Below are 26,195 nucleotides of genomic sequence, written 5' to 3' on the forward strand. Positions count from 1 at the left end.
ATACTCTAAAACTAATTAATGTTGATTCTAAATGTGGAGGGAAAAACCAGAGGACCTGGAGAAAAATCTACACGACCACAGGGAGAACATGCAAACTCCAAATATACAGGTGTCTGGATTTTGATAGAAATCACGACCTCCTGTATACCGGGCGAGGCAGTTAACATCTCTTAGCCACCGCGGCCGCACTCCATACCCTGGCTGCTGCTACAGTTGACTTCGTCCGACCAGTCGTGACAGTCGTTGTCTCCGTCACATCGCCAAGCACTTCGGACGCAGCGCCCGTTGCTGCAGGAGAACTCTGTGGCCTGGCACTTCTGGTGAGCTGTGTGGAAACGATGAAACGACACTGAAGAATGCTACAATCCCACCATGTCCGTGACTTAAATCAAGTGAAAGCCCAGACAAGACCGTTCTTCTCTTTTACGAGGAAGATCTAGGTAAGGGATTAGTTCATTTTAAAGCTTGACGTTGCTGTTGCTGTCAGCTTGAAACTTCACATTGCTGAGCAAAGGTGACCCCCCTTCCACCCCTTCCCCCACCATTGTAATTGTATTACATTTCCTTCTTTCCCCAGTAGTATGCATGTTGAACTTCTTTCGCACTGTACACAGCCAAACATGCTAATCGGAGGTGTGGGGGAGGGTCAATAAACTCAAAATAAAAAGCAGTTTTAAAGGAATTAGATTTGCATCTAGATTTAAAAGTGCATAGCTCCAGTGGCTTCGAAATAAAATTGTTGCTCGTTTCCAGTAGTGGCCTACGGACTATGATGGTCTGTGACCATCGCTCTGATCGTCATCCCTTTCGCAATCTTCCGCTGCTCATTTTACCTCTCTTGATATCCATGCTGTAGCCAATTCTGTCTATAGCTCATACTCAATGTACGGTCGGTGTTTTTCTTATTTCAATTGAAGGCAATGGGCACCGGCACACAATGCCCAAATCTAATGAATGACCTTAAAATATATTTACTTTCTTAATTAAAGCAGACAATATGTTGACAATTCCCTGCATAAATTACATGACACGAGCTCAGGGTAGCAGATGTGGTGACCTCTTAAGTACTCCAAGCAATGGGAAAAAAAAACCCCACTTTTGTTAAGTACATAAATAATAATTTATCTGTATACAAGACGCATTCATCACTATGGTTTGGATACAGAACACCTTCCATCTCCCAATAACATGTGAAAAAACAGAAAGGATGAGCTATTGTCATTACTTGAAATTAGTTGGTAAAGGCAGATGTGACACATTCCCCCCCACCTCTTTCTTCTAATTGCTCATTCTATGTTTGTTGTTTGTGAAAATGATAGGTGTTGATGACTGCAATCTGTAATAAATATAAAAAATATGGACAGATACTGAACTTTAATTTAAAACCACTGACAGCGACTACTCAACACAACAAAATATATGAACGAGTAATGAAATTTTACTCAAAATTCCACACTGTAAATAAACTCTGGAAAAGATACACCGAGTACAGTTTAATTAAGTGCAAGCGAAGTACAGTGTTCTTTTTTAATATCAGAAGGGCTTGAGTTATTGAAAGAGCAGGAAGCCATTGGTAGGCAGAGGCAGTTGCTGTGGACGGACACAAGAACATCTGCCGGTGCGAAACGCAACCGCGGAAGCCGCCACAGAAACCTCCGTCGAGGCGCGAGCGTGTGGGCACGTCACTTACGGCAGTCAGCTGGCTCGTCGCTGTTATCCCCACAGTCGTCCTCCTGATCGCACTTGTAGGACATTGGGATGCAACGGCCCGAGTTTTGACAGCGAAATTGATTTGTGCCGCACGTTCCGAGTGCTGGAAAAAACACAACAATTGGGCGCCCCCACGAGAGGCTTCGGTGAACACGACCATTGTGCATTTAGGTTACAGACGCTACCTTTACACACGCCAGCAGCATTTAGCTGCAGGCAGAGCGCCGAGAGGGAAACCTTTTCACAACACGAGCAACTTCACTATGCTCAGTGCTCTGCAGGAGCCATTTTAAACATTCAGTGGGAAGGCAAAATATTTTCCACACATGCTTTCCCACACGGTTTAATTTCATCGCCCGACGACGCTCCTGCTGGGACAGTCTTCGAAGAGTGGCAGTCCAAGCGTAAGCCAATAAAGTGCGCTTTGCCGAAAGCTCATAAGTTCACCTACAGTGCCACAAGTCCCTGGGCTGTTTGCTCACAGCGATTACAAATCAACCGCAAGTCTTCAAAGTAAGTATTTGGCATATCAAGAAAGTTAATTGCACAAAATCACAATGTTCAACATCATTTAACTAATTCAATATTATGGAAATGATGACTGGCAGAGTTTCTGAATATGTTAAGTCCCCACTTAACGTGTATTCACACAACATGTTTTCGCGATAATGTGTTTTTTCCATGAGGGAACACTTTCCGCACATCGCAGAATGTGCCCCGTTATAACGTTAAACGTGTCCCGTTATAACGTGAAACAGTGTCCCGTTATAACGCGATTTCTGAGCAATCGACGACAAACTACTTTCTTGAGCTGCGTGGCTGAGCGGTGATCGGAATTCTGGGCACACGCACGGAATGATCCGATAGAAGACGGCGTTTTCCCTCATCTCAGTTCTTCGTCCCACCATCTCAGTGTGTACGTACATCGTATCTTGCAATCCCCATCTTTTACATTATTTCTTATGGGGAATCGTTTTCACTGAACGCGTTTTTCGGCACTTTTCAGCAACGCATCTACTGCGTTAAACAAGAAATCACTGTAAGGTATGTGTTATGTGCAAATGAAAGCATGTATGTTGAACTTGTTTGGCGCCGTATGTAGCCAACCGTGCTAATCGGTGACATTGCACCATAGCATAGTAACACCAAGCAACTCTTGAAAAACACGAGGCAACTTATAATAGATGTGAAACTTTAATTGTGCTTACGACTATCTTTATGAAGTGGTATTTTCAACAGCCCACAGGAAAGGTTGCATTATCTTAACTTTTGAAAAAATGGCGGTTACAGATTTTTTACAAATGTGATTGGAAAGTTAATTCTGAACACCAAATGTGCTCTGCAGAAAAGCCATTTTTCTTTTAAAAAAAGACCCCACACAATCCTCTTTCAAAGAATAAGAAAAAAGGGCACATATTGAGAAAAAACTAAGAATGTAATTTGACTTAAAAGGATCACCCGCTTGGAGCTAGTTTTTTTTTTTACAGAAGCACAGCAGCTTTCACAACATTCGCTTGAAAAAAAGTACTTACGGCAGTCTGCTTCGTCGCTGAAGTCTCCACAGTCATTGTCGTGATCACATTTCCACAGGATGTTTATGCAGCGGCCGTTGGCACATTTAAACTGGCTTTCGGCACAAACCAGCTCTGGGGGGTGAAAAAACAAACATGTTTTCATGCGGCTCAAAAATACTGTAACACTGTTCCAACATTTCTATTGTTTTTGTCTATCAGCAGTTAAAACGCAAACGCAGCTCTTCGGTATATAACCGCCAGGTATTGTGTAAAAAATATATATAGACCAAATGGTCATGCCTTTTAAGTATTATACAACACTCTCTCATGATTGAAATGTGAATCGCGGCGTTGTGAAGAGCCTCACGTCAAGTGAATTACTTTCTGATATTCCAGTAACATGCAGCCAAAATCAAACCACAGAAAATCCTATCCTTCAGGGATGGACTCTACTATCAATTCTCAACATTTTTATACAAAGAATAGGGAGTTAGGAGAGGAATAGCAGAGCTGTGCTGATCATACTGTGCTCTGAAGCACGGTGACCTGAATTTGATTTTCCAAGTCGTCCGGTTTTTCCCTCCACATTTAGAAACATGCGCTTAGCGTATTTGGCTGCTGTACATTTCCACATGATGAGCCACTTTGTTAAGCTTTCATTTGTGGCCAGGTCTCGTCTGAAAGAGCCATACAGCTCAGTGGGCCTTACCTGGTAAAATATACGTAATTAATAGTTTTTATAGTCCCAGCCACAGCGAACGTCACTGACGGGTGGGTCTTTCCCTTTACCAAGCTGGACTGGCTGGCATAGTGAAGTATGGTCACACAATACAGATGACCAACATTACATGGGAAGGTCTTTATCCAGCAATGGATTGACAAATTACTGTATATCATTAAATTTAATCAATAGGATTCGCATGCAAGTAGTCACAAATGTATTGAGTTATCTGCGTTTATCCATGTATAACTTATGAAAAACACAAATTCAGCGGATAATACAAACAATAGGATCCACTCTATACTTTTTGGGTCTTTCGGTAAAGTCACGTAGATAGAAAAATAATAAAAATCTAAACACAGCTGTATTTTTTCACCTGAAGAGGCTTGCTTGTGTTGCGATCGAAACGTCGTGATGTATTATTATTTTATATCTACGTGACTTTACCAAAAGACCCAAAGAGTATGAATTCCTACAGTCACGAAAGCTTTAAGTCAAGAGGTTCCACTCTATCGTGCCCACCACATTACCAGTTAAGGTTCCCTTACTATGTTGAGTGAATGCCACAAATGAGCATTTTATGCCTGCAAAGTTGTTTAAAAAATACTCAATACTGTAACAACCTAATCACCTATTACAAAATTTTTACGTAATATATCGTACATTTCTTCAACTGATTTTTTTTACTTTGACCGGGTATGACAGAGTTGCATGATATATTATGCTGTGGCAAGATTACCCCTGGAGTTACAAATAAAATCTCCAGAAGACTGCTGAACGGAGGACATTCCGTCGGGACATTGGCAGGTCCGGCCATTTGGTTTGGGCAGGCAGAGGTGACTGCAGCCACCATTCTTGTCCGAACAAGAAGTCGTCACTGCATGAATACAACCGCAAACACACACATACATAAATAAAACATTCACACCACTGTTTAATTCTAATTACATAAGCAAATGATAAAGTCTCTTTTCATTTACCTGTTCCCACACTTAAAAAATATATAAACGTATTTGTTACACATCCCATCAGCCACATGGCTTATTCGGAGTGCATAATTTTACTAGGATCGATTTAAATAACAAGGGAACCTCTGAAATGGTTTTCACAAAGTGTCTCATCAGTAGAGTCAGCAGGCTTGGTTGAACTAATACTATATGATAGCCAAAGACCCTCTCTCTATCACAAGAAATTTGGTGCCATTAACAATTAATTTCACGTTAAAAAAAAAACCTTGCTGCTACTTTTGCATGAAATGTTATGTGCCGTTCGGTACGCACTGTTCTGTTTGCCACTGTAGAAAATCTTCATGTCCATTATTCCGGGGGCACGGTTGACAAGGGTCTGTACACCCGACCCATCGTACTTGTTAGCTCGCATGATTCCCATGCGAGACCAATCGTCCCAGTACACGTCGCTCTGTTAAAACACCACCCACCAACGGGTCACATTACTCGCGATGAACAAGCAAGGCCGTTCCTCGTTGCCATTTACTCCGTGATTATAAAACAAGCACCGAAGTGCGCTTTTAATTTCTGAACGTGCATGATTGTTTAAGAAGTTATAGAATGCATGGAGCTACCACCAACACAAGACAAATTACCTACGACTGCGACCCTCAAAAGGAATGGCGCCACCCCCCGTGGTGCCCGCCCCCTCCCGTGATCCGTGGATCAAACAAATCACGAGACACCGGTGTATGGCAGCCACGGCCAGTTTATACGAATGCTGTCGCAAGAGATCACACGTTTGGCGCAACGGTTCTTCGCTGACTATGTGTGATGAATGAATGAATAAGAGCAAGCCAGACACCAATATATTAGAACACGGTGCATCCCAAGCAAAGCATGAAGCGGTGATATATGTGGCTGACAATGCATTACATCCAACGGACAAACATCTGATTGTGAAGAGTGCATGACGGTGAACACCATTATTTTCGTTATACCGAAAACATATTGTCCAATGCCCACTCATAAAAGAGACAAGGCTCAATGTTGCGTGGTATTTGAATGCAGTTAAACATCTCACTTTCTAATATACCTCACTGCCAACAACTTTGCAACTTACGTTTGTTTTGTCAGGGATTACGGGAATTTTTATTTCGTGAAATGTGAGAAAACTAACAAGAAGCAACTAGTTTAATAATTTGCCTAACTTTGCTACCTTTAAACAAGCCTTGTTAAGAAGGCTGAGTTAACGCAGTACTTTATAATTGTATTTAGCAAACACCACATGCCTTTGGTTAAGCAAAACAACTTCACACCACAACACTGGAGCTTCTTAGGGTTCCGGGGTCTGTGACGTGACGTGTGTTTATAGTTTGGGCCTAGTTTCGACATAAATTAAGCCTTTCTGATCAATAAGACCATATTATCACGAATGCATTACATTATGATTGCATGTATATTATGCATACATCAAAAGCTCGCACTACTGTTTTGGAAATTTAACTCGTAAAAAAATATTTTACTTCTTATAAATTGATTCGGCGCATCCGCCCCTCCAACAAACTTAACAAACTCCCAGTTAGACAACAAGCATGTCTTGCTCGACAGCAGAGCCACCTGGTCGGCTACAGGACACAGGCCCCTCCGTACCTTGTATACAGCGATGGCGTAGGGGTGCGGCAGGTTGCTGTTGATCAGAACGACGCGATTGGACCCGTCGAGGGAGGCACGCTCGATGCGGTCGTAGAAAGCATCTGTCCAGTAGATGGTCTCTCCGTCGATGGCTATTCCATTGGGCCAGCGCACATTGCTATTTACGATCTTGTTGCTGTGCTGGCCGTCCATGTCACTGGAGCCAATGCCTGCGTTCACCTCCCCCCAGTCTGTCCAGAACATGATCCTGGGAATAAAAGCAACCCAACAATGCAAGTAAGAGAAACGGCCGAAATATTTCTCGATCCTGAAAACTGGGGGTCATTATATATATTTTTATGGATATTAAAACAATAACCCGATTCAACAGGACTACCAAAAGAACCGGGTATTAATGCAGTCTCCTCCTCATCCCACTAGGGCTACTTCTGTTTTGTAAGTTCACGCTGACTGTTAAAAAAATTAAGGTACAAAAAATTAGTTTGGCTCAAACAGGGTAATGTGTTAATCATAATAAGGTAATACTATTATTAGTGACACTAATTTAAATATAATTCACATGACAAAAACTACAATGAAGTTGCTGACCCTTTGTTGGGCACCAGAACGAGGCCACGGGGTTTTTCCAGCACAGTGGAGTTGAGGATCACCTTCCTGTAGGTCCCATCCAGCCTGCTGACCTGCAAACACAAACTATTGCTCAATCCTCAAAAGACGACACATACAGCGACCTCGAACGTAAAAATATTAAATTGCATATCATATAAACGATGCTATTTCACTTATCAGTCTGATGCTTAAAAATATGACACTTTAGGAAGTAACGGGAGTTAGAGTTGTGGTGCCTTCAGCAACACCAAGGGCTCGCCTTGGGTGTGAAAAAACTTGAAGGTGAAAGCAGAAAGATACATTCCTCTGCTTTAATGTCTAACGTGGGTTACAATGCGGAAAGCATTTTATTGGTTACAGAGACCCCTTGTGATCATACAAAATGTATGCCACACACACTCTGGTACATAACATTCAGCTACAAAGGTTAAGCAATCACTCATTCCATGCAAGCCGTGAAGAATTACCCAACACCAATTTCACATGAAACGTTCGCGTATGATAAGTCCCCAAGATCAATCAAACGCAATGAGCCCTTGTCAGATTTCGCAAGCCACGCAGCGTTGATAACCTCCAATTGTACCTGCATGGGTGACCACCATGCATTACAGGTGTTATAGGATACAGTGTAGACTGCGGGGCCGCATGGCGGACAGTGGAGGACAGCGCAGCAAAATATATGTACTGGACTGCTATGCTCCCAAATCTATGCTCCATACCAGAATCCACACTGACCAGAATAATAAAGTATATCAAATAATGCCCATAACCCACACTGTGATGGGGAGGCCCTTTATCCAGCAGTGGATGCGGATTGATGAAGGGATGTCCGCTCAACCATAGAACTTTCATTAAATTCATTAACAACATATTCCATCAAGTGAGTTTAAGTGACACTTCGCCACCCAATAGTGATGCTATTCTCTATAATTCATTAGCAAAAGATGTGTATATGTTGCCGATACACGAATACGGTCACTCAGGAAAAAAATTATACATCAGTGGCACGTAATGTTACTTCTGACAGTCAAAGCGTTGGTGGTTCAGTCGAAATCACTCTTGATTTCTCACTTGCAATGTACTTCCTACACTTCACCTATCTGTGCTTTTCACTTTAAATTATTAACATGAACGTTGATGGAAAACCCTTGCATTGGTGAGATTCAACAATTTGACTGCTTCAATCGAGAAAATATACAGATCTATCTATGCCACCATTAACGACCATCATTAGCTCCATTATCGCAAATGACCGGTTCAAAAGTAAAGCCCGAAAAGCACCTCAATGAATAACCCAACCAATCATAGATATTCCTTGTAATTTATATGAACACATGAACCCCCACCCCACCAACTCTGTCTGGCCTTAGCACCTGATTGGCTCACAAGTGACGACATCGCATTTATCCCTCTATTTAAGACCGAAACATGATTTTTCCACAATTCTGGCTGTCGCCTGATGAGGCTTGCTATAATTACCGGCGAAACGTCCTACTTGAATTGTAAATGTTGTGGGTTTACTCTCCAACCCACCGGTGGGCTCAACTTGGAACTAATTGACATGTGTTTGTTCACGTGACAAACCTTACTAAATGGCTGTTGGGTGGTGGCGGGTTTAACTACATCTATATCTACGCAATCTAACCCAAAAAAACCTCGATTATGCACCTCAATATGCCTGGCTTCCGCATCCACCCAGTAGAGGAGATTGCTGTTGGGGTCAACCACAACCCCCTCCACATTCTTGAGGCCCTCCTTCAACAGTTGCTGCTGTCCCAGAGTACCATTGAGGCAGAGGCGCTGTTGGAGAAAAGAGAGTAGGAAACTCAACGTTACGTTTCACTCTGTCCACGATTCACCACACGATATCCACCTTGTCTAAGCGTTGTGCAAGTGCTTGTGCTTTTTGAAAAAAGAATTGCCAAATTAGAAAAAAGAAAACACATTTTCTCAATCTTGATTTGAAGCTTTCTTGACTGCAGGAATCCATACTCCCTGGTTCTTTTGGTAAAGTCACGTAGGTATAAAATAAAATTAAAATAAATCACGACGTTTCGATTGCAACACAAGCATGATGATGATTGCTGTTGGGTGGTGGCAGGTTTAACTATTGAGAAAATGTGTACTCTGGTTCTTTCGGTAAAGTCACGTAGGTATAAAATAAAATTAAAATAAATCACGACGTTTCGATTGCAACACAAGCATGATGATGATTGCTCACAAGTGACGACATCGCAAGCATGATGATGATTGCTTGTGTTGCAATCGAAACGTCGTGATTTATTTTATACCTACGTGACTTTACCTAAAGAACCAGAGAGTACACATTTTCTCAATTGAACACGTTTGTTTACAGGATTAGAATTAAATGTTTAAGATGATTTTCTTTAACCAGGTGAGAACTCAAAGAGACCACAATAGCCTCATTTACGAGTGACTTAAAGCAAAACAAATATAGTACAGAAGTTAAGCAAAAATAATACAGAACAATAATAACTATCAATAAGTTGAAAATGTTGCGCAAACTTAAATCAACGTGAAACAATAAATTGCTTGGGCAGATTATATGAGAGACATTAAACAGACACACGGTTGGTACGGTGTTTGTGTGTAAACACACAATATCACGAGCATAACAATTACGTGAATTGTACATTAATGAATATCACACACATGATTCAATAACTGAATGCACTCATAAATGCTCATTACAAGAGTCATTGTAGATGATGCAGTTTTCTTGAACAAAAAAAATAAACTTTCAGATAGACAAAAAAAAGCCAACACCAGTCCAAAAGGATACTTCAAATTGAAAAAAACCCCGTTCATTAGCATGTATTATATCATACTTTCCAACATGTTTGCTCTCACAAATGATTAATTAGAGATATCGGTAGCTCCTGCCAGGAGCGCAAGGAAGCAGTGCGTGCGTAGGCCGCAATGAGCCAAAGGGGCTCTGATCGCCAACCCTTTGACCCACAAGGCCGGAATTCAAAAGGGAGAGTCCCCTAATTACACCCACTTTACACTACGAGTCTCGCTCATAGAGGATCATCTTCAAGAGAGTTATGCCGCCCTTTATCTGTTCGGACAAATGGACAGAGCTGATGCATAATAAACGTGCTCCACTTTAGTTACAAAGCTTTAAAAATGTAGTTTGTGAGATTTGCTCAAGATCACCTGTATGGTGTCGAAGGCAATGTCAGCCCAGTAGAGGCAGTTGCGAAGGTAATCAAAGTCAAGTGCCACTGCACTGTGCAGCCCGGTGAGTGGCAAGGTCTCGTCCAGCCCAGTCGCAAGGTCGTACCGGTGAATGCTCGTGCGCCGAGCGTACAGGACAAACTCGCGCTCCTCTAGAGCAATAAAACAAGGGTAAGGTACCGTTATTTCACTTGCGTGGAGCAACAGGTGGGCTCAGCAGAGGGCAGTGAAAAAAACGTATTAGTGCATTATAATATGTATGTTGAACTTCATTCGCACAGTATGTTTGCCAAGTGTGCTAATCAGAGGTACTATGCTCCCCACCTTCACTGACTAGCCTTGTTGAAGTATGGTAAAATAAAACCCCTCGACCTGCAAGGCAAAGGGCCGCCCTAACTCCTCATATAGTCTCCTCATCCAGCAGTGGATGACAAGGCTGTATGTGTCCCACTACTCAGGAATAGAAAAATAAGGTTATACCCACATTTGCAAAGTGCTTTTGATCGTTAACGTTTTACTTTCACAATACTGAATGCACACGTGTTGTGCTACAAGGCTCTCAATATGGGTTATCCTCACAATATTTACAGGAACGGATCCATTTTTATACTCCAATGAGGTCCCCGAGATCTTCGGATCGTCTTCTTCTAAGGACTTCGAGGCCAAGGCTCATTTCCTGGGGTGATCAGGCTTTTTCTACTGTGCAGCTCCCAGATTATAGAAAGCCTGGCCTTTGGCAACAAGACAATAAAGAGCTGTTCGAGCATTTTCAGTCTGTCCTGAAAACTCACCTCTTTAAATTGGCCTTTTGACCCCCCAGTTCTGGCCATTTATCATGGTTCTGTTTATTTCCTGCTTTCCATACATGGGCGCATTGGCGATCTACGGGTGAAATGTGCCTTACAAATGTAAATTATTATTATTATTACAGAAATATACGACACGGCGAAATGTGAAGAATTTCCCACCCATGACTGGGCAGGGAACAATATTTCCATCAAGCACTCCCTCCATGTCTCCTCCGCTGCACGTGTCTCCAGACACCTTACGGTATCTGAACAAACAAACGCACGCACAGGGAAAAAACACATTTCTTTATAAGCATTTTTGTTTGTTTTTCAAGAGCCAAGGGATACGACAGGATGAGAAAAAACACATTTTCATATTGAGGCGGCATTATAATAAAGTCCTTTGTTTTATTATGAATAGGTTGAACATTTTATATGTCGGCATCATTTAAGTATGGCATTATGCTGGCTAACAAACAAATTATAGTATTGACTGTAGTTTGAAATGAGAAGATTGTGTGTTGTGTGTCAATACACTCTCACCCCTTGGTTTGCCTGTACATGGTACCCGCAGGGCAGTTGACAGGTGGCGCATACGGATCTCCATCAAAGTCTGTGTCTTGAACACACTGCTCATTTTCTAGCGTCAGCTTGAAGCCCGTGTCACTACAAACGAATCACATGCCACCATGCCTCGGTGAGTTGTTTTAGTTTGCTGTCCTTCCCCCGCACCTCCAATTAGAACGGTTGGCTTCATACGGTGATGAAATAAGTTCAATATAAATACATACAATAACTTGCACTATTTTATTTAGCAATGAATAGTTGTATAGTTGACAGTAACAGTGACATTCTAAGTCAATGATTTAACATTCTATATTGTTATCTAGGGATTTACAATTCTTGAAAAGTCACGCACCAATTACTCAATTGCGATCACATGCACGGCAATAATTTCCCACTACGATGGACACATGGCAGGACCTTTATGATAAAGTCGAAATACTCTGAGATTTTCCTGGGTAAACAAGGGGAATAATAAATACTAGTAATGATAGCTTTATTGGGGCCAGGTATTTGTTATAACATGTAAATTGAGACGGAAGGTAAGTAACCAATGCATTGCCTCTTTGTGATGTAATGCATTATAATATTTCTAAGATTATAACTCATGATAAATCCCTTAATCCACAAACACCTCAGTGAGTCTCAACACTCTTTATCAGAAAGGTTCTGTTCTCGGATATTTTGCCAATTCCATTCATGAGCATTTGGTATGTAGGAGGAAATTGGAGTATGCTGTGAAATATCACATATACAGAAGAAAACACTCAAAGCTCTACCGCAATATTAAAGAATTCAGCTGCAGTGCTGCCATCTCTTGGCCAAATTCGCAGCCTAATAGATTTTGGACGTTCACAAATCTGCACTGTCCATCAAAGTTCGGAATTCCAGGCATACAACACAACTGCGTTAAATAAAAAAAAATGCACGTTTTTATTTTAACAAGCGCCGACCGCACTTCACGTACCACTCAAAGTCTTCACGTGTGCAGGAGCAGTTGGAGGACATGATGGGTCGATCAAAGTCTTCCCCATTGAAGCAAAGCGCGTGGGCGGTACGCCGTTTGTACACGGTCTTACGACCCAGCAGACACTCATTTCCCAGCTCGTCTGCCGGCGACCAAAGCTTGTAGTCCTCGTCCAAGCAGGCAGAACCTAACAATGCACATTTGAATGTATTTAGCGGTTACACCGGTGATGCGCGATATCAAAATAAAGCACGATTTCACGCAATAATTATTTACTTTCCCCCGATTCGCAACCCCCCCCCGGCCCAAAAAATCCTGCGGGGGAGTGCGCCAAAATCAGTTCTTGGGATGTCGAAGCGGTCGGAAGACGAATGTTAGGAGGCGGCTGAACATCATGCTTCACTGTCTGTTGTCGTATAGCAGCACCCAGCCTGATGACACAATTGGCTGCTCTGTGTTCCAAAAGCAAATTTGACTCCACGGTTCCTCAATTCAACAGAACCCAAATCGACGGTCAATATTGACCTTTTTTTAGCAAGTCTTAGTTGTCTGAATAAACCTTTGAATCGCAACAAAATTCTTGTGCAACAGGGTTAATTAAAGACAGATGTGGAAAAAAAATGTTGATTTCAAGACTGTTTTATGAGGACCGGTGTGTTATGCTGCACCAGTGTACCGCAAATACGTCAATTTGTACTGATATGTTGCATTTGTCATCACCAGCAAGGGATATTGTGAGACACCAAAACACAGCAGACGATAATATCATGGCTACATTTTAATTCCCAATCTCTATTCTAGACATGTATGTAAATAATAAGTTGACTAGCATAGGACCAGGTGACATTGTAACACACGAGAGCCAGACCAAGGTACTTTTACGATTGTAAGGGTTTCGCATCGAAGAAGGAGGCTCACAGAATGAGACTAAGGCATCTTTAGTGTTCTTCGGGTTCACTGTCAATGCACGAGGCTCAGGAGTGTTGCAAGTGGTAATACTGCTGGGAACCGTCCAGCATTTTCAAATGGGTGTGCTTTGTCAAAGTACAAGTTGTACCATGCCTTTTAGACGCCAACATTTTAAACCTCAATTTTTCATTTATTATTTTAATCCTTAAATAACTACAGGAATTCCAATGTTCTACTGCTAAATTAACAGACTCCTAAAGCACCTCTACTTACAATTTGCTGAAGAAAATAACCAATGTTTCCACTTTAAAATGGATTACTGGTGAATGTCTTGAGCCAAATTCTAGTAATTTTTCAGAGATAATTGTAGGATACAAAAATAGCAATGTAAACAATAGCATTGCCTGTGCTGAATAGTACAGGATAGTGCTTAAAATAGGACTGTAATGGCTGAAATTAGAGTTACACCATTTGCAATAATTAAAAGACAATTTCAAGGAATGCACCAGCTGTTTACACATATGAAGTAAGTTGAAAGGTTTCCTGAAAGAGCCAAAATGAGTCACACAAAGCTACTATTAGGTGGACTAAAGCCTCCTCCCCACCCCCATTGGATGTCCGAATCCATTAAGTGCAATTACTATGAAGAAAATCTATTGCTGTTGTATGGAGTTTGCATGTTCTCCCCATGGTCACGTTTCTCCGGATCTTCGGGTTTTTCCCTCCATGTTTATAAACATGCATTGAGATTATTTAGATTATTTTGCTGCTATTAATTTCCACACGATAAGACACTTTGTTGAGCTATCATTTGTGGCCAGGTTGATTCTGAAAAATAAGTTAATACCTCAGTAAGCTTTGCCCATGGTAGGATGGGGATGGTTTAGTTTTATTCGTATGTTTTTGGGCGATTAGTTTACCTTTCTTGTACTTTGCACTCGTATTGTGTTTTTGTATTTGTTGTTGTAACGTTCTTAACCGCCCCTACTGGACATCTGTGAGAGCTTCATAGCTCATCGGATTCGTCCAGAATAAATATTCCGCATTTGATGTACGTTTAACTTCTTTCGCACCGTCGGTATCCACCCGTGCGCTACTTACCAAGCACATATGTCATGTTGATTTGCAGGATGAGCCAACTGTGCGCTGCCGGAGCTTTGGAGCCAAAGATGGTGAAGACAGCACTTTTCTCGCCTGGCTCGGTCATTAGACCGTACACCGTTATGTTTTCCGTAGAGAACTGGAAGTCTCGCCACGTTTGCCCCTCGTCGGTGCTGAACCTAGGTGGGTGGCACGAGCAGCAAGAGGGCGGGGAAAACACACACAAACGTCAGAAGCTGGTGCCAAGTAAAAGGATTTGAGTCGATAGCGCGTGGGATGTTACCACCAGTGGAGCCTGTGGCATTAGGGCAAAATGCTAATGGAAATATGCAACACATTTATGAATGTATCGCGGCATCACAACCCAAAGGTATATTTCTATTTATTTATTTCGTTAAGTAAAGCCTCATCTCGCATCAAGTCTTTTTTTCAGGAGGAAAATTAAATGTTTTTTTTTTACGAGTGGGAAAAAAACTTGTATTGTACGGGGGAAACCCCATTCATACGAAAGGTTAACACACTCGGGTATGTGCACATACACACACGGTTTCAAAACCCCACTTCTGCACCGGCTTCTCATGGCCACCCTGCAGCGAGGGTAGGGTTTTGGGAGTTTCACTCATCTGTGTGATGCACCAGGCCCATGGGTCAGCAACCTGCGGCTAAGGAGCTGCTTCGTGACATTATTTATTGAAGACCACTGTCTCTGCATTCACCACAGGGCATTGCGGCTCTTGAAATAGTGAGGTTGTTATTTTGGTTGCCGACCCCAGCACATGCTCTTGCCTATAAAGGAGCTGGTCAGCATTGGCCACCACACCCGGCTGAAAGACATTCTACTGAAAAGCTCTGTGCTGACCTATTTAACTCTACCAATGGGTTTGTTTGCTATACTCATCCATTTCGTAACTTTTACTGGACATGGTGACACTTACTTGAGCATGCCTGTAAGTCCCTCTTGAGAGACGGCAACAAGAATTCCGCCATGATCACCCCACGCGAAGTAGTGAGGTCCCACCAAAGTCTGCACAACAAGTCGGACAATGATTTAAGAAATGCCACAGTGACCATCTGGAACAGAACGTGGAATGTTACTGTGAGCAAATGCATTTGTGTAGAACTTCTTTTGCACCGTACGTAGCCAACCGTGCGAATCGGAGGTGCGTGGGAAGGACAACAAACTGGACACAAAAAAAGTAAAAAATTTGTTTTTAATCTAGATTTAAAAGTGCATCGCTCCAGTGGATTCCTAATATCGAAAGAACATTCCAGGCGGCCACAGAAGCGCATTTCAGAGCACCCGATGCAGCGAGCGTATTTGTTCGATGGTTCGCCAAAAGCTGAAATGTGAAAATTATGTTGAGATTATTAGTATAGCTCTTTTTTACTGCATGACACTTATATTATATTGATTGTAGGTTTGTTGATAAGGATCATTCCAAGCGATGTACTCACCTCCCTCCAGTGGGCACCTGCAGTGCTGGAGATGTACACATTGGGCTTATGAGCCAGATTTTTTCCAACAGAGCCTACCACATAAATACACACAAATATCAATGCCAAGCAGGGTACATATAAAATAAAACAGCATCACTTAAAATTGTACTCTTAAAATGTTACGTTGCATTGTTTGATTTAATCACTTAAATGTCATTTGTATTTTTATAAATCTTTAAATGATAGATGGCAGCAGCTACAAATCTCTTCATGTCAAACAGGTAGGTGGCACAGGTTAAAATGTTACGTTGCATTGTTTGATTTAATCACTTAAATGTCATTTGTATTATTATAAATCTTTAAATGATAGATGGCAGCAGCTACAAATCTCTTCATGTCAAACAGGTAGGTGGCACAGGAGATTAAGACACTTGAGCATTTGTATGGCTATTATTGCTGCAAAACAAAAACAAGTTGTGACTTGGGCTACAATCACTCAAATTTAGATCAACACAGCATCTCAAAAAATATTCGTCCCGAATACAGATAAGATAATAGGTGAAGGGTGCCATGGCACAATCTGAATGTAACCCCACCTGATGCCATTATCAGGCCAGGAGCAGAGATCTTGGACATGACAGGAAGCAATCGGTCACGGAAGTTGAGCAGCTGACTGTATTTTTGTGTCACGTGCAGAGAACAGTTGTCCTTAAGCTGCAGACGTGCAACAAATGTGAGCGCAAGTGCACGTTAGAAGCCCAACGCGACAAGAAACCACAAACATCAAAACCACAGCACTAACACATAATAAAAAAAACCATGACCGCAAAAATGTTAAGAGTTCAAATAAGGGCATTTTCATATTTGCGGCTCTAGGAACTCCCACCCCTGCCTATCAGAGCGTTCGAACCTGACAGTTGACAGGCCGGCCCCAGCTGTCGGTGTCGGGCGGCAGCAGTGGTTGCCACTCGCCGCCCTTGTCGAAGGTGATGAAGGAGCGCATGTTCTCCTCACTGAAGTGCTCGCCCGACACCTGCGTGGCAATGTAGATGCCGCGCAGGCCCTCCACGCGGTGGATGTCTGCAAACGGCTCTTGAGCAAAGTACCTGCAAGCGACACCCACGCAATGCGATAAGCTAAAACTAAACTATTTTTTATTTTACCAGATAAGGCCCACCGAGCCATATATAGCTATTTTTTAGAAGCGACTTGGCCATAAATGATCGCCCAATGAAGTGGCTTACCATGTGGAAATGTATACGAGCCAAATACTCTAATTGAATGTGGATTGTATATGTGGAGAGGAAAAAACGGAGGGGCCCGGAGAAAAATCCACGTCACCACGAACATCAGGATCGGGCCTGAAAACCACGACCTCCTGTATAACAGGCAAGGTAGTCAACATCTCGCCACCATGGCGCCCCATTACACCGGGCGGCAGGGTGATTGCCGCTTGCTGCAGAGGTTCGTGGTTCGAGTCCAGCGGCCGCCATAGTTCATGCTGGAGGTGCATTAACAAAAAATATACGCCGGCCGTATGCATCGCAGGAGACATTAAAAGATTCCGTAACTCTATTCGAAACAGAAGGCAACACAAGCGTTCGTCATCATATGTTGGTGTAAATATACAAATTTGCCATGAATGTTTAACCACTATAAAATTATTTAATTTTGTAACAACGTTACCCCCCTGCTGAGACTATGCTCATTTGTGAAGCATGGCAACATAATCATAAACTTGCGTTATAAGAATGGCACAAATACCAAATGCTATCACTTATATTTATTATTAGCAGTGAAAGTCTGGTATAGTTGAACAGGCTGTGTTATAATACTATAAATCTGTGGCCTTCTACCTTGCCCTCAATTTGTATCTTGCTTATATGACAGATTTGTGTAAATAAATTCGACCTTATTATATCCCAACTGATACCTCTCACCATTCAAGGATTTTTTTTATATGTTTAAACCAATTACAATTGATTATCGATATTATCCGGCTTCCAACATTATCCAGCAGTCCCGGGCTGATCCGGCAAAACCACTCCAAAGGCTGTAACCAGTCCTGCAATCATCAAACATGTTGTTGAAACAAGAGTGAAGTGCGTATATCACCCCATGTCGTCTTTGAGATTGGAGTGGTAAGTAGTCACTTTTGACAGTAGGATATATTTATTTTTGTCTATTTGTATATTAACTCGTGCCAATTTCATATGTAAACACATTTAAAACACAAAAAACATATATACAACACCTAAAACGTTATGTTATACAAGAATGTAAATAAATAAGCTATCTGGCACCCCCTTCCCCCTCCTGAAGTCGCCATGATGATCTACTATGCTGTAATATTTTGTATCCTCTTTTGTAACCAAGGTCTCCCTTGAAAAAGACTTGTCCTCTTAATGGACTCTCATCGGGTTATAAAGAGACTTTATTTAACTTAATTTCAGTTTTTTTTACAGCTTAAAAAAAAAGCCAAGGACTTTAAAAAATTATCAGTGACGACTGAACTCAATTCCGAGTTGGAATCAAATTTCATGGGAGTGCAAATACAAGGCAAAATTATAATTAACTTACTTTCAACAGATGCCACATCTGAGCTCAGTGACGCAAAAACTATTCTTAACAAATAAACGAAGCACTGAGAAATGTCACACCAATCACTCGTGCTTGTGAATGAGCCATGATTTATCAGTCCATTCCCCAGGAACCAATATTACAATTAATAAGCATCAAACCATGTTGTGAAATTCAACAGCACGTAGACATAATCTTTTTTTAATCTTAGCAATGTCCCGTACACAAACATGCGCGTGATGTTCCTTCACCAAGAAGCAAAGTACGTGGGTTTTCATGCAAAATACATCTGGCTTAAACTATAAAACAGAATTAGCTGTGAAAAATTACTCGTTGAATTGTACGAGGAAATGGATGGATACTGAATGTTTAATTTGTTACAATGCGTGAATGAGTATATTTCTTCGTACGTTATAGTAATAGGTTTTCCCCTTTTAACTGGCACAAAAACTGACACCTTTATTCAAGGCATCATGTTTGCAATATCCACAACACAGGCAGTCAAAATGCAAACAAAAGAGACAACTCTGATAATAATATGCACTGTCCTTGAATTTGATTGGTCCACACCCGAGACAGCTTGTCTTAGAGCCTAGTCTCCACTGGTGTTGGACCAGATGACGCCAGATGAGTAAACCGACGCCTTTTGGCGTCTTCTGGTCCAACACCAGTGGAGACTAGGCTCTAAGAAAAGCCGTCTCGGGTGTGGACCAATCAAATTCAAGGACAGTGCATATTATTATCAGAGTTGTCTTTTTTGTTTGCATTTTGACTGCTTGTGTTGTGGTTATTGCAAACATAATGCCTTGAATAAAGGTGTCAGTTTTTGTGCCAGTTAAAAGGGTAAAACCTATAACTATATCTTGTTACTGGCAAAGGAGGTCTCATAATGTAAATTCTTCGTACATTGTTTGTTGTGTTTATCGAGGTGTGGGCATTTGGTTCACAAATTAAAGCACTTTACATGACACGAGAAGCATGGTAAAATAACATTAGCGGGGGAAATTACATGGAAATATAGGTACCATCTTTCTCCACTTCTTATTGATAAATGCATAGCTCAATCAATGCTTAATTTTTATGATGGCACTAAACTGCTCATTTTTCGATTTAAAGCTTTCGTGACCGCAAGGATTCATCTTCTTTGGTTCTTTCGGTAAAGTCACGTAGAAAGAGAATAAAATAATAAAATAAGACAATAAAATTCTCACGACGTTTCGGCCACAACACAAGTAGCCTTCTTCAGGTGAAAGAAGAGAACTGTCGGGACGACAATGCTTCAATGAGCACTGCTAAGATTCGTAGCATCTTTTAAGCTCGGTGAGAGGCGTGAAGAGCCTTGACAAAGGAGTTTACATATCAAAGCAGGAGAATTTAGCATTGAAATAGCTGAGGGATTAGCTTGTGACAAAAAGAGCTGCGTTAAAGTCAAAGTTTACATATCAACAGAGGCATTTAGTATATGGACGCTGAAGGCCTCCAACTACCCAACTATCATACAGTAAACCTATGTGAAAAAACTAAGTCTATATTACATCAATATAATAAATGTACTTAATATATTCTTCAATAAGCTGAGCTATTAACCACAAAGCAACTGGGTATACACTACACTATATAATGAATACCATATAGTAAACCAATAAAAAACTAAAATATAAGCTACCTCAATGTTATCAATAAACTGTATATACTCTCCAATCAGCTGAGCCACCAACAATAAGTCGTTATATATCACAATGCCATATGGCGAAAAATGGCGGTTTTTCTTCCCCTCAATGCCAGCACCACGGACAGCGACGTTCAGACGGACGAGTCAATCCATGCTCGGAATGGAGGAGGGGGGAGAGAGAAACGGCCACAATGCGCTGTTATACTCCATGTTATAAACCATACCATTAACCGTGGTGTGAGAGGTATTAAGAGGCAATGCCACCGAAAGAGCTGCGGTCTGACGGTCACCGTAAAATACATGAGAGATTCGTTCATGAGGCCATCCACATATACAAGCACAGAGACAATTTCAACCGAGAAGATGGATTCTGGCTTAGTAACCATTGGAAAGATGTTTTAAACCATTTCGGTTCTCAAAGACAGGGATCCCCTGTATAACCTTAACAGATGTTTTGGGGCAAGTGCTGTTTGCGAGCACCTATGAATGGCGGGCAAGGCACACCGCGAGAGAGCCACTACACGCTGCAGTCATGCGAGCAGCCAGAGCAGCCAGAGCAGCCAGAGCAGCCAGAGCAGCCAGAGCAGCCGCGTTCCCCTTCTCACCTCACGAGCGTGTCTGCGCCGGGCCCCTTCGGACTGAAGTAGAGGACTCTCTCGAGGCTGAGGGAGAACTTGAGGCCCTCGCGCTCGGAGATGTAGAGGTTCGTGAGGCCACCCTCGTGGTTGACGCACACGAACACCTGGTCCTCGGAGGCGTCCGCAATGTAATACTCCTGCCAGGGGACGCGTGGCCAAATGAGCATCGGGGCAGGACAACAAAAATAGACCGTGGATTAACCGCTGGGCAAAGGCGTTTGTTTTGAGTGAAAAATAAATGGGAATATTAATAAAAAATTACGTTTTGTGCTCCCAGCTACTTTTTGTCATGGTTAATGAGCAAAATGTAGGTGAATATTTTAACTGGAATTCGAATCTATTGCGAATAAAAAAATTAAGGTTGTCTTATAATTTAAGAACACACCATTGTAATGGATACAATTACTGTGCTTGTGGATTTACAGCATACCGAAGAGATGAAGGTGTATACTGGCTATTGAAAGTTATAAAATGCTTTTTCCCTCCTGCACTGACCAGCATGAGGAAGTATGTTCATATAATTCCCATGATCGTTTTGTGTAAAGGCTCTCATCCAGCAGTGGGTGCATGCATATAATGCTGAACAGTTGGAGTGAAACAAATCATTTTAAACACACACTTAGAATGTTTATTTTAAGAATGAATGTAAGAGACAGACACGTCATTATTTTACAATGGTGCAAGAGGTCATTTGTTAACATTTGCATGAGCGGAAAGGTACCAGATGGTTGACCTTTTAAAATACCATTAATAATCGTTAACCACTACATTTACAGCAAAGCACTATTGCCATGACAGTCACATTCTTCTGGAGCCCAGCGAACCCTTTAGTACATAAATTACCTTGTGGGCCATGCACCGCAAATGCAAGAACACCATATTCATGTCCCACACTTAAGTGCACATTTGAAAAATGAGGCCGCTCTATAGCCATATCACAGTACTGTCATGCACATGCGATTCTCTCTATTAATTTTTTGCTGCTGCGAACCATATATATTTACAATGAATACATACTTCACCTCCTTAGTGCACTCACGAAAGTCAGGAGATGCCAAGAGACAATAAGGATTTTTGTTTGTAAAAAATGTTTTGCCGGGTATTAGGTACATTTTATTTAGTTGTAAAATATTAAAACAAATGACCCCCCCCCCCACCACCCTCCTTTGGTGACGGGGTCTCAGCACCGCCGTGTCCAACTCACCACAATTGGGTGTTTGGTTCGGAATTGAGAGGAGCGCAATGGCTTGCGATTGTGGGAGACCCAGAGTTGAACAGAGCGTGGGTATTTGGATCCCACCAGGTGCTGTTGGATACACAGTCAAAGGCCAGAACAGGAGAAAAAAAAACCCCACACCGAAGTGTCAATCGCCAGAACCAGAAAGGTGCACCGAGAGATTCGAGAGAAGGTTGTGGCCGTAACCCGACATGCACCGCAGCTCAAGTTTGTAAAAAATAAAAAAAACAAGAGCGTGAACACTGGTCTATAGCACCATTTGTGTTTAATAGCTTACGTGCTGTGGTGAATGTCGGTTTTTTTTGTAGGTCAGTGCACATCAGATGCCAATTCGTAAATGGTCCAATAAAAAAAAGCGTACAAGGCTTTGCGGCCAATTGACAATGTGTCGGATATTCCCACGAGGGAAGTACAAATTAGGGCCAATTGGTAATATTTGTTACAATAAGTTATTACTTTTAAAGTTGCAAGGATATGTTCAGACCTACTAGACTGGCCAAAGTAGGAAGGGGAGATAGAGTATGATAATATTTTCCTTCGACCACGATGCCTAAGACCCAAGAGCGCTACCTTGTTCTTCCAGTTGTGGTTGAAGATGGCCTGTTCAAACGGTCGTCTTACGTACGACACCATCAGCACAACAGAGCTGTTATGTTGCTGCAAAGTAGGCAGTTAAGGAAAATTTACACACACATGTCCCATTAATACTTTGATTACATACCAGTAATACCATACTCTACTTACATTGGAATTTTAACCCGTCACTAGATTTTAAAATATCAATATGCGACAGAAGTTCAACATCCATACATGCATACATGCTGATTATTTGGAATATCATCTACAATTGTGTCACATGTGCACCAGCAGATATGCCAAAGGCTGTGTTTTGAGCTGAGGAAATTTGTATGGAATGTAAGATGAAACCGAGCTGTGTGGGAGCATAACGTCTCCAAATTACTTTAAATAAGAACAGAGACAAGCTTCGTTGGCAAAATCAGCACTCGTGTGTTGCGGGCTTAAGCCACTCAATGATATTGGTCCAAAATATGTTTGCCATATATAGTTTATTTCTAAAAGTTTCAAATTTTAGAGAAAAAAATATATAAGTAAATCCCTTTCAATATATTTATGTTCACTACACAGTGCAAGCTGAATTGTGCTATGATTAAACTAACAATGAAAGCATAGTTTTTACTTTATCTATAAAAAGCTGTACGAGTACGATTGTACACATTTATGCGAAACTGGTCCTGCCACTCTCCCTCCCTCTTTACTCAGCCACAGTGGTGAAGTATGGCGAAACAACCCCTGTGACCAAGAAGACAGCAAGGTGAGGCCTTCATCAAGCAGTGGCTTTACAAAGGCCTGTGAATCTTTAAAATAAGCCTTTTGATATCAAAGTGTTGAGGATAAATACAAATCGAAGAAAAAACAACAACTTTATGCCAAACCAACTTGAAATGGAATACTGCAAGGACTATCAAATCCAAATTAAGCGGACACAATGCCAGGAATTGTCAAAACTAAAACATGCGAGAGGGCGTGTGCTATCGAGTGCAGTCGTGTGGCTGCAGTTCTCCGCAGTGAGTAACGATGTCTTTAAAAACAACGGCGCTATGCCTCTCGAAATAAAATTCACACTGAACCACATGAAAGGCTACTTACTGTAAGTAGGCTATCCTGTTTGAGTGCATTACACTCTGGGGGCAGCCAGGCCCACAAGATGGCAGTACAACAGAAGCAGAGGTGCGCGCTGACCACACAGGGCTGGTCATGACGCAGTTACTTACCAATGTGAATTGAAAACAACTACTGTACAAATGACCTGTGTTCCACGCTCATTGCTTTAACGCAACAAGGTATAAACAGTCAGAGTTAACGGCAACATTTATAGCGTGATGCCTTTGGTGTTTGGTTCACATGATAGAATTGTGTTCATACAAAATACATCAATTGTTGTGCGATGTCCTGATTAAATGTTGGCACGTGAGATTCATCTATCTTCTTATAAACAGTGCTACACAATACTGTAATACTTCGGGCAAAAAAGGTTAAGACATTTTGTTAATGAGTGTCAGCTAACTTAAATCTAAAAGTTAGCTATGAACACAAATGTATCTTTAACATTAGGACTACAGGAGTATTAATTACAACTTATAAGTGCACTAACAAAGGTTACGGAATTGCCAATCACACCACTTCCTCAAATATATATCACTGCCCAATAAACACCATAAAATCCTCGTTGTTACTGTGTTACCACAGACTAGTGGTCAAACAGGTTTCTCATTTTAGTTTATATTTTTTAGTTAGCTTTTGGAGTGATGTGAGGTTCTCAAAACGTATATAAACTATAAAACTACACTATTTTTATTTTAGCAGAGCTATATAGCTCTTTTTCAGAAGCGACCTGGCCACAAATGATAGCTCAACGAAATGGCTTATCATGTTATAATTTATAGCAGCCAAACACTCTAAATGCATGTTGATTCTAAATGTGGAGGGGAAAAACCGGAGGACCTGGAGGAAAATCCAAGTGACCACGGGGAGAACACACGCAAAATCCACATATACAGACATCAGGGTCGGAATTTAACCCATGGCCTCCTGTATACCAGGTGAGGCAGTTAACATCTCCTAGCCACCGTGGCATTGGGGCAAACAGCAGGATAATGTCCTATTGCTTCAATGGTAAAACAAAGTTAGTGGGGCTCTCTGGACCATGAAAACACACTTAAACAGTATTGTACATCCACATCTGTGGTGACCTAGGTTTGTAAACCATTTCCTGGTGACCGCAAATGTATGTTCACTGTATCACCCACGCTTCAGAAGCACAACACAGCCGTAGAGACCGGGCAAATGTCAATGTCACCTTCAAGTTTACAGTTGTATCCTGTTGACATGTTCTGGTTTAACTTTTAAAAATCCAAGGCACTTCCCTCCAAATGAGAAACAATGATGTACACTCAAATATTCTAAGTACAGGAAGCGTTTCTGTTTAAATTAAATAACTTTGAAAACTACGTAAAATGGATTATACAAATCATCATGAAGTTAAGGTGCCATTTTTTCCACGTCAACCAAAGCAGTTTTGGCTTCAGGACAAACAATTAAATCATGAAATGCTTGCACTGGCCATAGGTGTAAGCGAGCCAGCGCGAGGTACGGGGGGGTGCACGAACCACAGTCTTCGTAGCGAACATGTAGCTGTCCCGGAGCTGGAAGTCATCGACCCCCTGCAGAAGAACGTGCTGCTTGGTGGCATCCTGGAAGAAGTCATCGCTGCGGAGGATGGTCGAGGTATTTGTTGGCTCCAGACGCTCCACGTACACAACATTCTCCTCGTCGTAAGGCTCTATGCCCCTGCGTGAACGTGGCACAACACACGCTGGTCTTTATACGTTTATCCATTTCACCAATGTATGTACGGGGAGTCCTCTACTTATGAACGAGTTTGGTTAAGGAGCCTATGTGCAATATCACATAGGCTCCTTTCAAATCTAGGCCACTGAGAAGCACCTTGCAGTTCTGACAATACACCAACAATAGCCATGGAATAGATGGAGCTAATTTATTCCTGTTGGCGGCTAGGCTATCCTTGTGCACAGCTGCAACGATGTGGTTGAAATATTCAGTCTTAGTTCGTGAATGACACACATCCTTGCAGATTATTTCTGCCAGATTACAGGATATCTAAAGGGCAAAGACTGTTGTCAAAAGTGCATGCTATAAATTAATGCAGGATAACATACTGGCGGGAAGAGAAGGAAGTCTACAGCAAAGGAACACTGCTTCCGTGTTAAGGCTGAGATTAAGGTTGTGTCCCCCAGCTATCATTCATGCAACAGGCAAAGTTATGCATGTTTACAAAAGCGTAGATTAATTTAAAACCACAAATATGCGTTAGTGGCGAGTACGCAGGCATAGGTTAAAAACGC

The 26,195-nt window shown here is 41.7% G+C and overlaps 1 protein-coding gene across 4 annotated transcripts in view; it reads right to left on the reverse strand.

The window, feature by feature from the left end:
* Window positions 1-26,195, reverse strand: part of SORL1 (sortilin related receptor 1) — an 83,834-nt gene that overhangs the window by 35,073 nt on the left and 22,566 nt on the right. For 2 of the 4 annotated variants that reach the window (XM_076071267.1, XM_076071266.1), the window contains exons 6-26: window positions 25,440-25,620; window positions 22,822-22,908; window positions 22,219-22,320; window positions 20,982-21,151; window positions 17,035-17,230; window positions 16,721-16,838; window positions 16,143-16,216; window positions 15,623-15,711; window positions 14,688-14,866; window positions 12,678-12,864; window positions 11,690-11,812; window positions 11,327-11,412; window positions 10,338-10,510; window positions 8,826-8,957; window positions 7,137-7,228; window positions 6,546-6,795; window positions 5,226-5,364; window positions 4,685-4,822; window positions 3,243-3,356; window positions 1,691-1,813; window positions 197-325 (exon numbers count right to left, since the gene is read on the reverse strand). In XM_076071267.1, coding sequence (XP_075927382.1) covers window positions 197-325; window positions 1,691-1,813; window positions 3,243-3,356; window positions 4,685-4,822; window positions 5,226-5,364; window positions 6,546-6,795; window positions 7,137-7,228; window positions 8,826-8,957; window positions 10,338-10,510; window positions 11,327-11,412; window positions 11,690-11,812; window positions 12,678-12,864; window positions 14,688-14,866; window positions 15,623-15,711; window positions 16,143-16,216; window positions 16,721-16,838; window positions 17,035-17,230; window positions 20,982-21,151; window positions 22,219-22,320; window positions 22,822-22,908; window positions 25,440-25,620 — 2,882 coding nt within the window. The remainder of the gene's footprint in view (window positions 1-196; window positions 326-1,690; window positions 1,814-3,242; window positions 3,357-4,684; window positions 4,823-5,225; window positions 5,365-6,545; window positions 6,796-7,136; window positions 7,229-8,825; window positions 8,958-10,337; window positions 10,511-11,326; window positions 11,413-11,689; window positions 11,813-12,677; window positions 12,865-14,687; window positions 14,867-15,622; window positions 15,712-16,142; window positions 16,217-16,720; window positions 16,839-17,034; window positions 17,231-20,981; window positions 21,152-22,218; window positions 22,321-22,821; window positions 22,909-25,439; window positions 25,621-26,195) is intronic. The other 2 variants (XM_032964550.2, XM_032964552.2) reach the window with 2 other exon arrangements.

The sequence above is a fragment of the Petromyzon marinus genome, chromosome 32 (assembly GCF_048934315.1).
Source record: "Petromyzon marinus isolate PM22_M1 ecotype Great Lakes invasive population chromosome 32, UKy_Petmar_22M1.pri1.0, whole genome shotgun sequence".
NCBI classification, from domain to species: domain Eukaryota; kingdom Metazoa; phylum Chordata; class Hyperoartia; order Petromyzontiformes; family Petromyzontidae; genus Petromyzon; species Petromyzon marinus.